The sequence below is a fragment of the Crocuta crocuta genome, unplaced genomic scaffold (assembly GCF_008692635.1).
Source record: "Crocuta crocuta isolate KB4526 unplaced genomic scaffold, BGI_CrCroc_1.0 scaffold7, whole genome shotgun sequence".
NCBI classification, from domain to species: domain Eukaryota; kingdom Metazoa; phylum Chordata; class Mammalia; order Carnivora; family Hyaenidae; genus Crocuta; species Crocuta crocuta.
The window spans coordinates 11,589,826-11,602,225 of NW_027531904.1; the positions used below are offsets into that span (position 1 = coordinate 11,589,826).

Consider the following 12,400-nt stretch of genomic DNA (forward strand, 5'->3'; position numbering starts at 1 on the left):
CCTCCTCTTTCAACTAAGCCTGTGAAAATCCATTCGCAAACGGACCACGACCCCAGGGCGTCAGAACCCTGCTGACGGGGCACAACATGTCCAGCCCCTCCTGGGCGGCGCGGCAGTGGGATCTAGAGGGTGTTGCTGAAAACCTACTCCACCTGTACACTCGTCACTTTACAATTAAAGCTAAGCTGGTATGAGAGACAGATGCTTCTGGTTTTTTAAGTGCTCTCGAGCTCAGACGGGTGTTAAGTGCCTCACGTGGCGATCTGATGGGTTGGCCTCCACTGTCCCGGAGCTTGTAATCGGGGTGAGGGGAAGTGCAGACACTGGGTACAGACGACAGCTGCGGACAGAAGGAGTAGCAGGGAGGGGCACCCGTAAGAGACCCCCTGTGGGCTTGGGGTGGCTCCGGGCAGAGGAGGCGTCAAGGGCTCTGTGGTTACGGGAGGGCGACCAAGGCCCAGAAGCAGGAGAGGGGTGCGGGTTCTAAGGGTGCTGGGGGCCTGGGGGAAAAAGCACACGACCTGACAGGCATGTGAAGTTCCTAATAAAAAGAAGCTTCAGAGTGTCAGCCATTTCCACGCAGGCTGCTGAGAGAACCGAGGTGCCGGTCCTCTGGGGAGACTGAGGCAGGGCTGGAGCCTTAGATGCTGTCGAGGTGGCAGTGTCTACCAGCAAGCCACATGCCTCTCCAAAGGTAACAGGGCGCACAGGGCGGCAATGGAAGTTCTCAAAATACCAAATAGATGCCCAGGTAGCTAGGACTCCAGAACACTCCGACCCGGCCAAATGTCCTGTACCCTTCAGGACCCCACTGTGAGACCCATCGGCTTTATCAAACCGCTTCTGCGGGCCTCAGCGCCCTGGACGAGGGGGCCTGTGCCTGTAAGCTGCAAAGTTCATTCAATGCCTGGGTCCCTTCGTCTCTGGGGCACCATGACGCTGACTCCCCCGCTTTCCCGCCGGCACAGGGTGCGTGGAAGAAGCGTGTTCAAGTCACGACACTTTGTAAAAGTATGAATAGCATTTCCAATAAAACATGTAAAGATTTATATTGTATCTACAAAATTTAAGTTTCTGCTACAATAAATGCTCTATTTTGTTAAGCTAGAAAGGTAAGGAATGTCATGATCAGTGTATACATCCTCTTCGCAGCACTGGCCTGGGAGACTGGTGGTTACACCGGGCAATCATAGATGTGAATTTCCTGGTCGTCGCCGACAGACACAATTTTTGAGCCATTTCCATTGTATTTTACTCCCCAGACCTGTAAATCAAATAAAAAGAAAAAACAAAGTTCTAGTGTCTTTATTCTTTATGAACAAACATCCTTCTCTATTCTCACAATACCCAATCTAGAAAAACACCGAGAGGAAGGCGTCCCCGTGTTTTCTGAACCAGCAAGAATGGGGCATTTTCTTTAACCGGATTATCCTGCATTGTTACTGCGACATTCCCTCACCTCCCATATTCCGTAAAATCTCATTTCTAAATACAAATCAGTATATTCTACAAACCTCGGTTTGTAGAATCTGAGGAAAGACCCAATGCCATGAAGACGGAAGCCACAGGGGACAGGCACGGGCTCTCATTACATTTCCAGAAAGATAAAGGCTCCAGGACCATCCCAAGGGCATGGCCTGCAGGGCCAAGCGTACCTCGCCTCACTGCTGTGCCCCCCACCCCCCACCAGTGATTCTCACCCTGAGGCCTCGACCTGGGTAACTAGGCATCACGGGACATGGATGTTACTTACTGCGTGTTGAAGTTAACAGTCACACCACCTTCCTGACAAAGTGATGTGGCTGGAGTTTGCTCAGGTCAGCCTGTCACTCTGACCCAAGGGGCGGGGGGTGTCCAGACTCAACCTCAGTGCTGTCACTGAGGCTGATGGCCTCACTCCCTTCCAAACACCACCTCTGGGACAACACACTCAGCCCCTTGCACAGGGAAACACCACCAGCCAGGGGGATTTATTCCCACAGCAACATGTTTAAATCCAGAGGTGAAAGATCGAGATTAAATCTCCTCAAATTTGTTAGCAATGATTTAAGATTAAATGGAAAAAAGCATGAACAATTATGTTAACTTTAAGCTGCATTCCAAAGAGGGGATCGACGGGGCCCCCAGCAGGTTCAGTGGGTGGCGCGTGTGACTCCTGACCTTGGGGTTGAGTTCAAGCCTCATGTTGGGCCTACATACAGATTATTTAAACAAATGTAAAATTAAAAAGAGGGTACCATCATAAAAACAGTAATATATTAAAAGTCGCGTTTTTTATTACCCTGGACATTTTATTTTTCAAACTAGCGAGTTTCCCAGGGCTTGCTAGTCAGGAGTGGCTGGGACCGGCAGCAGTCGCCTCACCTGGCACCGGTTAGAAATGCGGAGCCCCAGGCCCCGCGGCAGGCCTATGAAGCAGGCCTCTGCCTCCCACCGGAGGCCCGGGGGCCCCGTGCACACTGCGGACGGGGCGTGGGGGGGCCTGCATTGGGACGCCGCTTCTGTTCACTTCCGCACTGGCAAAGACGACAAGGCCCTCTGGGAACAGGGCCTCCTTTTCAGTTAAGACTGATGCAACAGTTACCAGTATTGAGAAAACCAAACAACCCGTCAGAATGCGTGGCTTCAAGAATGTTAAAGAAAGAAGGAAAAAACGAGAGAAGAAAAGATCTCATCACTCCTGCGGACAGCTCCAAAAATGACGTGTTGACTGAGCGACGGGCACCTCTGGGGAAGGCCCTTCCTGAGCCACACGGCAGCCGCACCCCGAACGGCGCTCCCAGCGGGCCCCGATGGCTGTGTGGCTAGTGCCACGTTCTCCGGCCCTCGGAAGGACATCACACCTCACGGCTCGCGAGGCCGCCAGCACGTCCGCAGCGCCTGTGGCCCAGGCAGGCCGCAAGACAATGGCTGGACGGACACCGAGCAGGGAGCCCCAAGGCCCCGCAGTGGGTCAGGAAAGGCGGAGGACACGAAGGGACTGGGCCCTACCTGATCCTGGTGATCGAAGAAGGTGTGAACACAAGTCCTCGTTCCAACATCCCAAACTTTCACACTTTTGTCAGATGAGCTATTTCAGAAAGGGGAACGTTAGTAGTGAAACAGTTTTCATTCTGGCTTTAAGTTGGAAGGAATGTGACCGGAAATCCCACCTTCTTCCTCTCACCTACACTCTGCCCACCTGTCTGCACAGTGGCCAGCACGGGCCCCGGGGGGGTCACGGTGCCGGCATCTCTGTGGCCTCCCCAGACACGGAGCAGACACTTCCCTGAAGTTCTTGTCTGCCCTGCCCTCATGCAAGTGCCCTGAGCAGGAGTCTCAGACACCTGTGCCTGTTTCCAGATCGAGGGGGCCTGTCCCAGCCTCCAAACGAAGGCTCGCTCCTCAAAGAGCGATGCTAGTAAACTGTCTCATGTCTGTCACCGGGTCTGGCCGTCCCAGGCCTGAGTGACACTGGGCTCTAAAAGCACAACATTCTGCAAACAGATTTACATATTTTAAGTTACTGTCAGAACACAGGCATCCACTCCTAAAGTAACTACGTGCGGAAGCCTAGACTGAGAAGATCCGTCTTTGTTCCTGCTAAGGACAGCGACCTTCATGGCATCAAACAAAACACAAAACCAATGCAGAAACCAAGTCTACAAAAAAGGGTCAGACCATCTTCAGATTTTAAGGTGATTCATAAAAGACCATCTTCATCTTCCCAGCATGTAAGGAAGTGCCACGGATCATACATACCTGGAAACAAAGTGCGTGTCATCAGGACAGAATGCGACATTCAGCACCCACGACGCATGGCCACTCAGTGTACCAGCCAAGTTGGCGTGTTGTCTGAAATGGGGAAGTTTCAATCAAAATGGAGAGGAAACAAATCTGTACGGCAGCATTAGCACAAAATGTGTGTATTTGCCCTAGTGGCAAAGAGTACTGTTCCAGTGGCTCAGCATGATGACCACAGACGCGACTTGCGGGCCGGTGGGGGCAGGCAGGCGGCGTGGGGCAGCAGCGACTCTGACCCCACCGCACAGCCAGCACCCTTCCCACATGGGGCCGGTGCATCGTGTCCAAGGGACGTGTCCATATCCACTCTGTAAGAGACGTGGCTTGGATACACATTCTCAAGTTTATTTATTTTGACAAAAAGTGCATGAGCAAGCAGAGGAGGGGCAAACAGAGAGGAAGAGAGAGAATCCCGAGCAGATGTCACACCAAAAGTGCCTGCCCCCCAGGTCCTAACAAGCCAGCACACTGGACCCAGGCACCCCCTCGCCCCCCGGGTCCTAACAAGCCAGCACACTGGACCCAGGCACCCCGCCCCCCGGCCAGGTCCTAACAAGCCAGCACACTGGACCCAGGCACCCCGCCCCCCGGCCAGGTCCTAACAAGCCAGCACACTGGACCCAGGCACCCCGCCCCCCGGCCAGGTCCTAACAAGCCAGCACACTGGACCCAGGCACCCCGCCCCCCGGCCAGGTCCTAACAAGCCAGCACACTGGACCCAGGCACCCCGCCCCCCGGCCAGGTCCTAACAAGCCAGCACACTGGACCCAGGCACCCCGCCCCCCGGCCAGGTCCTAACAAGCCAGCACACTGGACCCAGGCACCCCGCCCCCCGGCCAGGTCCTAACAAGCCAGCACACTGGACCCAGGCACCCCGCCCCCCGGCCAGGTCCTAACAAGCCAGCACACTGGACCCAGGCACCCCGCCCCCCGGCCAGGTCCTAACAAGCCAGCACACTGGACCCAGGCACCCCGCCCCCCGGCCAGGTCCTAACAAGCCAGCACACTGGACCCAGGCACCCCGCCCCCCGGCCAGGTCCTAACAAGCCAGCACACTGGACCCAGGCACCCCGCCCCCCGGCCAGGTCCTAACAAGCCAGCACACTGGACCCAGGCACCCCGCCCCCCGGCCAGGTCCTAACAAGCCAGCACACTGGACCCAGGCACCCCGCCCCCCGGCCAGGTCCTAACAAGCCAGCACACTGGACCCAGGCACCCCGCCCCCCGGCCAGGTCCTAACAAGCCAGCACACTGGACCCAGGCACCCCGCCCCCCGGCCAGGTCCTAACAAGCCAGCACACTGGACCCAGGCACCCCGCCCCCCGGCCAGGTCCTAACAAGCCAGCACACTGGACCCAGGCACCCCGCCCCCCGGCCAGGTCCTAACAAGCCAGCACACTGGACCCAGGCACCCCGCCCCCCGGCCAGGTCCTAACAAGCCAGCACACTGGACCCAGGCACCCCGCCCCCCGGCCAGGTCCTAACAAGCCAGCACACTGGACCCAGGCACCCCGCCCCCCGGCCAGGTCCTAACAAGCCAGCACACTGGACCCAGGCACCCCGCCCCCCGGCCAGGTCCTAACAAGCCAGCACACTGGACCCAGGCACCCCGCCCCCCGGCCAGGTCCTAACAAGCCAGCACACTGGACCCAGGCACCCCGCCCCCCGGCCAGGTCCTAACAAGCCAGCACACTGGACCCAGGCACCCCGCCCCCCGGCCAGGTCCTAACAAGCCAGCACACTGGACCCAGGCACCCCGCCCCCCGGCCAGGTCCTAACAAGCCAGCACACTGGACCCAGGCACCCCGCCCCCCGGCCAGGTCCTAACAAGCCAGCACACTGGACCCAGGCACCCCGCCCCCCAGGTCCTCAGACCCCCAGTCAGCTCCTGTCAGAAGCCACAGCCCCACAGCCCCACGTGTTACTGACAATTTTTTGGCCTCCAAAAGCTGCTAGAAGGAGTGTTCCTATTGCCAAGTGGTTCCCAAAAAACCCTCAGAGGCCCAAGCACAGGCTCGCACACAGACGGTCAGGGTTGCGGCACAGGCAGGTGGCGGCAAGCTGGGCACCCACTCATCGCTGGGGCCTGGAGAAGTGTGACGTGTGCTCCAAGGGATCAGGAGGCCACACTCGGAAGTCATGAACCAGAGGCACTCAGATCTCGGTACCAAGTCAAAGCGTCAAGGACACAAACCCCTCTCAGGGGAGACTTGTGGGGGGGACAGGACGGGGAAGAGCCCAGGAAAAAGGGGGCCTTGCACAGGCTGACAATGACAGACGGCCATGACCTGAAGAGAGCGATCACTCACTCCTACACCTCCTCACCCGCACACTGCTCACCTGCCCGAAGGAATTTAAAATCAGAGAGCCCCGCGAGAGACAGGATGGCTGAGCAAAGGCAGGAAGACGGATCCTGGCATGTGGACGGTGCACATCTCCCTCCCAGACATTCTCAGTTCAAGGACAGGGGTGTGAGGGGGCAAGGAAGGCCTGGGGCCCCGCACACAAGCCCCCGTGGGACCCGGGAGACAGGCTGCACACGCCCCCCGGACTCCTCCCAGCAGCGGGAGCCAAGACGGACGTGACCTGGGCCTGGGCGAGGAGCCCGAGTCTCCATGGCAACTTACACGTCATAGATCTTGATGTAGCCGTCATCTGAGGCAGTGACCAGCAGCTGAGAATCCGGGGAGAAGGTCAAGGAGCGGATGGGCATGGCGTGGCCTGAAATTCACAAAGGCCCTTGCTAGTGCCCCGACCACAGGCCCCCACTGACCACGTCCCCTGGGGCGACCACAAGTCTGGGCTGCGCCGCCCAGGCGCTTTCGTCAGAGAGGGAGGGGAATGACTGGAGGGACCCCTCCTCCTAATGTTCTGGAAACATCCACGTGATCCAGGACCCTCGCCCTGGAGTCACTTCTCCTCCCTTCCCTCACCAGTTGGACCCCAGCGCACAAGGCTTGGGAAAAACTCCCCTACTACAGATACGGACAAATAAGGAAACACACGCTGCTTCTGATCTGTATGAACAAACAAACGGGATGCGGCACCAAATCCTGTGCCGTAGGGTAAACAATAAACCGAGGAGGTAGTGTACGCACTTGGTCAGAATTCAAACTAGTACAAAAGACCACAGGGCGGGGGCGCCTGGGGGCTCAGCCAGTTCAGCGTCAGACCCCTGGTTTCAGCTCAGGTCACAATCTCACAGTTGGTGAATTGGAGCCCCACGTCGGGCTCTGTGCCGACAGCACGGAACCTGCTTTCGAGTCTGTCTGTCTCTCTCCTGCTCCGTCAAAATAAACATTTAAAAGAGCACAGGAGGGGCGCCTGGGTGGCTTAGTCGGTTAAGCGTCCGACTTTCGCTTAGGTCATGATCTCGCGGNCTGGTTTTTAATCACAAAGTTCTATAGAACCAAACCTGACAGAAACCTGTCAGTGTATACAGCTGAGATACACTAACCCAAAAATGAGTAAGCCTGTTCACCCAAACAAGCACTCCACAGGGGTACGCCGCCGACCACACGCTAAGACTTGGAGGCGTCTCAGACTTCTAACTGAGATACTATAAAGCTCATTTGTCACTTAGTAGCATTGCAATAACAGAAGAACCCTTCTGTGATTGGACAACCCAGTCTGCACAAAAGAAAATGAGCCACTTACCTTCCAGCGTGTGCAGGAGCTTTCCAGTCGCGATATCAAAAATATTGATGATGCCGTCTATGGCTCCACTGGCCAGATACTTCCCATCAGGACTCTGCGGGGAACACGCGGACAGCACCTGAGACTCCGTGTTGCCCGGCCGTCCCCACCAAACTCGAGCAGAGCCCCTGCTGAGGCAGCCCACACCTGCCAGACAGCGCCCGCCAGGGCCCCGCGCAGAGCCTGCCCCTGGCACGGCCACAGGCCTGAAGCAGACTGTGAACGGGGGAAGGCAGAGAAGAGAGTGCGGTTTCCTTACATATGCAATACTAAGAATGAATTTTCCTCTCGTGTCCAAAGAATATTCCTTTTTCCCACTTTCCACACCAAAAATGTTCACTTTCCCCACATGAGTTCCTGTGGCCAGATACTGGGAATCAGGGGAAAAGGCCAAAGTCCAGGCATCCACTGAGCAGAAAAAAAGAGAAAAAAAAAAAAAAGAGAGAAAAGATGTGACCTTAATTTTAAAAAGTTTTGCCAATAGGTACATTTTTAAAAAATTAGAAACCATGTCCCAATTCAAAAACCTATGTGTAAAGATGTTAATTCTTTACCCATTTAGTATACATCTACTTAAATTTTAATAAGAACAGTACAAGTGTTAACAAGGATATCCAGAAACCAAAATCCTCATACGCTGGTGGAAACATAAAATGGTGTGGCTACTCGGAAAACCAGTGCAACGGTTTTTGTTTTTAATTTCAATCACTGGGTGCTCATTAGTGCCCCCTTAGTCCTCGTCACCTATGTAACCTGCCCCGAACCGCCACCCCCCACCCCCCGCTCTGGTGACCAGCAGTCTGTTCTCTGTAGTTAAGTGTTTCTTGGCTTGTCTGTATTTTCTCCAGCATTTGCTCATTTGTTTCTTAAACTTCACATACAAGTGAGATCACATGGTATTTTTCTTTCTCTGACTTATTTCACTTAGCATAACACTCTTTCTAGATGTATCCATGTTGTTGCAAATGGCAAGATCTCCCTTCTTTTTTATGGCTGAGTAATATTCAATTGTATATATATCACATCTTATCTGTTCATCAGTCAGTGGACACTTGGGCTGCTCCCAGATCTTGGCTATTTTACGTAACACCCCTGTAAACACATGGGCACATGTATCCCTTTGAGTCAGTGCTTTGTATCCTTTGGGTAAATATCTAGTAGTGCAATTGCTGAATCACAGACAGTTCTATTTTTAACTTTCTGAGGACCCTCCACTCTGTTCTCCACAGTGGCTGCACCAGTCTGCATTCCCATCAACGGTGCACGAGCGCCCCCTTTCTCCACAGCCTCGCCAGCACCCGTGGTCTCTTGTGCTGTTGATTTTAGCAGTTCTGACAGGTGTGAGGTGGGATCTGTTGTGGTTTTGATTTGCATTTCCCTGATGATAAGTGATCTCGAGCATCTCTTCATGTATCTGTTGGCATTTGGATGTCTTCTCTGGAGAAATGTCTGTTCATGTCTTCTGCTCATTTTTAAATTAGATTACTTTTGGGGGGTGTTGGGTTATATAAGTTCTTTATATATTCTGGATACTAACCCTTTATCTAATATGTCATTTGCAAATATGTTTTCCCATTCCAAAAGTTGCCTTTTAGTTTTGTTGACTGTTTCCTTCCCTGTGCAGAAGCTTCATCTTGATGAGGTCCCAGTATCTATTTTTGCTTTTGTTTCCCCTGCCCCAGGAGACATGTCTAGAAGGAAGCTGCTGTGGCCAAAGTTAGAGAAGTCACTGCCTGGTTCTGCTCTAGGACGTTTATGGTTTCAGGACTCACATTTAGGTCTTTAATCCATTTTCGGTTTATTCTTGCGTCTGGTGTGAGAGAGTGGCCCAATTTTCCCAACACCATTTGTTGAAGAGATTGTCTCCCACTGGACATTCTTTCCTGCTTTGAAGATTAGTTGACCATATAGTTGTGTCCATTTCTGGATTTTCTATTCTGTTCTACTGATCTATGTGCCTATTTTTATGACAGTATCATACTGTCTTGGGGACTACAGCTTTATATTACAGCTTGAAATCCAGAACTGTGATCCCTCCAGCTTTGCTGTCCTTTTTCAAGATTATTTGGCTCTTTGGGGTCTTTTGTGGTTCCATACAAACTTTAGGACTGTTTGCTATAGCTCTGTGAAGAACTCTGGTGGTGTTTTGATAGAGACTGCATAAAATGTGTAGACTGCTTTGGGTAGTATAGACCTCTTAACGATGTTTAAGTCATCTTAACTCTTTTAGTCAATGAGCATGGAATGTTTTTCCATTTCTTTGCTTCCTCTTCAATTTCTTCCATCAGTGTTTTATCAGAGTACAGGCCTTTCACTTTTTTGTTTGGGTTTATTCATAGGTATCTTACTGGTTTTGGTACAGTTGTAAATGGGATTGTTCTCTTTACAGTCTATTTCTTTTTTTTTTTATGTTCATTTTTGAGAGAGAGAGAGAGAGTGAGCAAATGAGCACAAGCAGGGGAGGGGCAGAGAGAGAGGAGACACAGAATCTGAAGCAGCTCCAGGCTCCGAGCTGTCAGCACAGAGCCCAACATGGGGCTTGAACTCATGACCCGTGAGATTACGACCTGGGCTGAAGTCAGATGCTTAACCGACTGAGCCACTAATGTGCCCCCAGTTTGACAATTTCTTTAGTGAAAACAACACCCGGCAGCTCCACTCCTGGAAATCCACCCAAGAGAACTGGATCCGGGGACCCCCCCCAGAGACGTGTGGAGAGGTGTTCACAGCAGCGCCCGTCCCAGTAAAACCCTGGGAAGAATCCAAATGTCCGTCCAGTGGTGCGTGAAGAACAAGCTGTTTTGCACGTGACGAGGGAACTCGTCAGAAATAAAAAGGAACTGCCGACACACACTACAACATGGACGGGCCCTGAAAACCTTACGCTATGGAAAGAAAGGTGTAGAAGATAATACACCTCTGCTCACATGAAAGTTCTCAAAAAGGCAAAACTGCAGAAGCCAAGAGCAGGTGTGCGGCTGCCTGAGGCTGAGGCACAGACGGACTCATGTGGAGGTGGACACGAGGGACACAGATGTGAGGGGGCTTTCTGAGCCACGCCAAGGGGTTTGACAGCGAGCTGCAGAGCCGTCCACAGAGACTTACAAGCACGCAGGTAAGCGCACTCACTGTGGGCTAACTTCACACGGCAATCGCAGAAGTGAATGTTTACCTCAGGGAGGCTGTGGATGCCTGAGCACGTACTGCCGCAAACACGCTTCTATCACACTATGACACGACCAAGTGTTTACCGAAATTAACAAGGAATAAGGACTGGAAAGATGCACTGTGGTTTTTTTTGAAGAAGTCACCTGGTCTTTCACTTACACCACACAACTTAGTTAACTTCAAGAGCTCTAGTCAAACGTGACACACGTGTCGCGGTGCTGCTCCAGCTGGTGACAAGGGTCTGCGGACTCACGTGCAGCCAGGGCAAGCAACTTGCTCTATCTGGGGACACATCATTGGTGGCATTTCAGCATTTTTTTTTAAACGTTTATTTAAAAAATAAAGAGACAGAGCATGAGCAGGGAAGGGGTAGAGAAAGGAGACACAGAATCCGAAGCAGGCTCCAGGCTCCAATCTGTCAGCACAGAGCCCGATGTGGGGCTCAAACCCACAAACTGCAACATCATGACCTGAGTTGAAGTCAGAGGCCCAACCAACTGAGCCCCCCAGCCAGCCCTCAGCATTTTCTTTCTGGGCTCTCTGGGAACCTCTTCAGAGGCAATCCCAGAGAGCTCCAGGAAGCTCTGAGGTTCGGGCCTAGCCAGGGAGTCATCTAGTTGCCTGGCTCCTGGCCCATGTGCACGTACAGGAACGTGCCCTAAGTCTGGCCACCCTGCTCTGAGAGGACAGTGCCTGTCAAAGCATAGAGAGCCTCCCTCCCAAGTCACTCTCCTCATGTCTAGGCCGGGCTCACCGAGGGCAGGCCCTTCCCAACCCCCGGGATGGAGGAGAGGCCACTGAGCTGGACGCATGGCAGACAGGGGTCCCAGCCCAGATGGGTCAACAGTGTTTTCCAAGGGGCTTTAAAAAATAATCCCCTGCGAATTTTAACATACGTAGTCAAAGGAGTCATCAATAACTTAGCTCTATCATTTTTCTTATGAAATGCTTTAAAAAGGAAATTAACTTTGGGGCACCTGGGTAGCTCAATCGCTTAATTGTCTGATCTTGGCTCAGGTCATGATCTCATGGTTTTTGAGTTCAAGCCCCACGTCGGGCTCTGTGCTGACAGCTTGGAGCCTGGAGCTGGTTCAGATTCTGCGTCTCCCTCTCTCTCTGCCCCTCCCCTACTCACGCTCTGTCTTTCTTGCTCAAAAATACATAAACATTAAAAATAATGTTTTAAAAAGAATGCTCTGGGGCGCCTGGGTGGCTTAGTCGGTTAAGCGTCCGACTTTCGCTTAGGTCATGATCTCGTGGTTCGTGGGTTCGAGCTCCATGTCAGGCTCTGTGCTGACTGCCAGCTCAGAGCCTGGAGCCTGTTTCAGTCTGTGACTCCCTCTCTCTCTGACCCTCCTCTGCTCACGCTGTCTCTCTCTCTCTCCTAGAAATAAATTAAAAAGAATGCTTAATTAATCAAGATCTGAAAAGCTTTTATAATCAATAGCTGCTTTTTAATCTGTCTTTACTATTAAGAAACTAGCATTTACTCTAACAGGACCATGCTCTTATTCCTATTATAATTAGCTATTTACAGAAATAAAAGTTATTAGAAAATCTGATTTTTATTTCTTGCAGTTTAATAGAGTAACATGTCTAAATTATTTTAACATTTCCCTATTGACTGATTTACAATATGGAATTTTTAGTATCAAATATCCTTATGCTCAAAGTGGAAGGGATTCTTATCCCTGCACGCTAAGACTTGTATCTGCATAACACACACGGGTGCTCGTCACTCGGCTCCACCACA

The 12,400-nt window shown here is 52.5% G+C and overlaps 1 protein-coding gene across 5 annotated transcripts in view; it reads right to left on the reverse strand.

Moving 5' to 3' along the window:
- Window positions 1–1,023: 1,023 nt before the first annotated feature.
- Window positions 1,024–12,400, reverse strand: part of SKIC8 (SKI8 subunit of superkiller complex) — a 19,324-nt gene continuing 7,947 nt past the window's right edge. For all 5 annotated transcript variants that reach the window (XM_077774410.1, XM_077774411.1, XM_077774412.1 and 2 more), the window contains 6 exons: window positions 7,739–7,887; window positions 7,441–7,534; window positions 6,411–6,504; window positions 3,742–3,834; window positions 2,992–3,070; window positions 1,024–1,264 (listed from right to left, as the gene is read on the reverse strand). In XM_077774410.1, coding sequence (XP_077630536.1) covers window positions 1,175–1,264; window positions 2,992–3,070; window positions 3,742–3,834; window positions 6,411–6,504; window positions 7,441–7,534; window positions 7,739–7,887 — 599 coding nt within the window. In that variant the 3' untranslated portion in view covers window positions 1,024–1,174. The remainder of the gene's footprint in view (window positions 1,265–2,991; window positions 3,071–3,741; window positions 3,835–6,410; window positions 6,505–7,440; window positions 7,535–7,738; window positions 7,888–12,400) is intronic.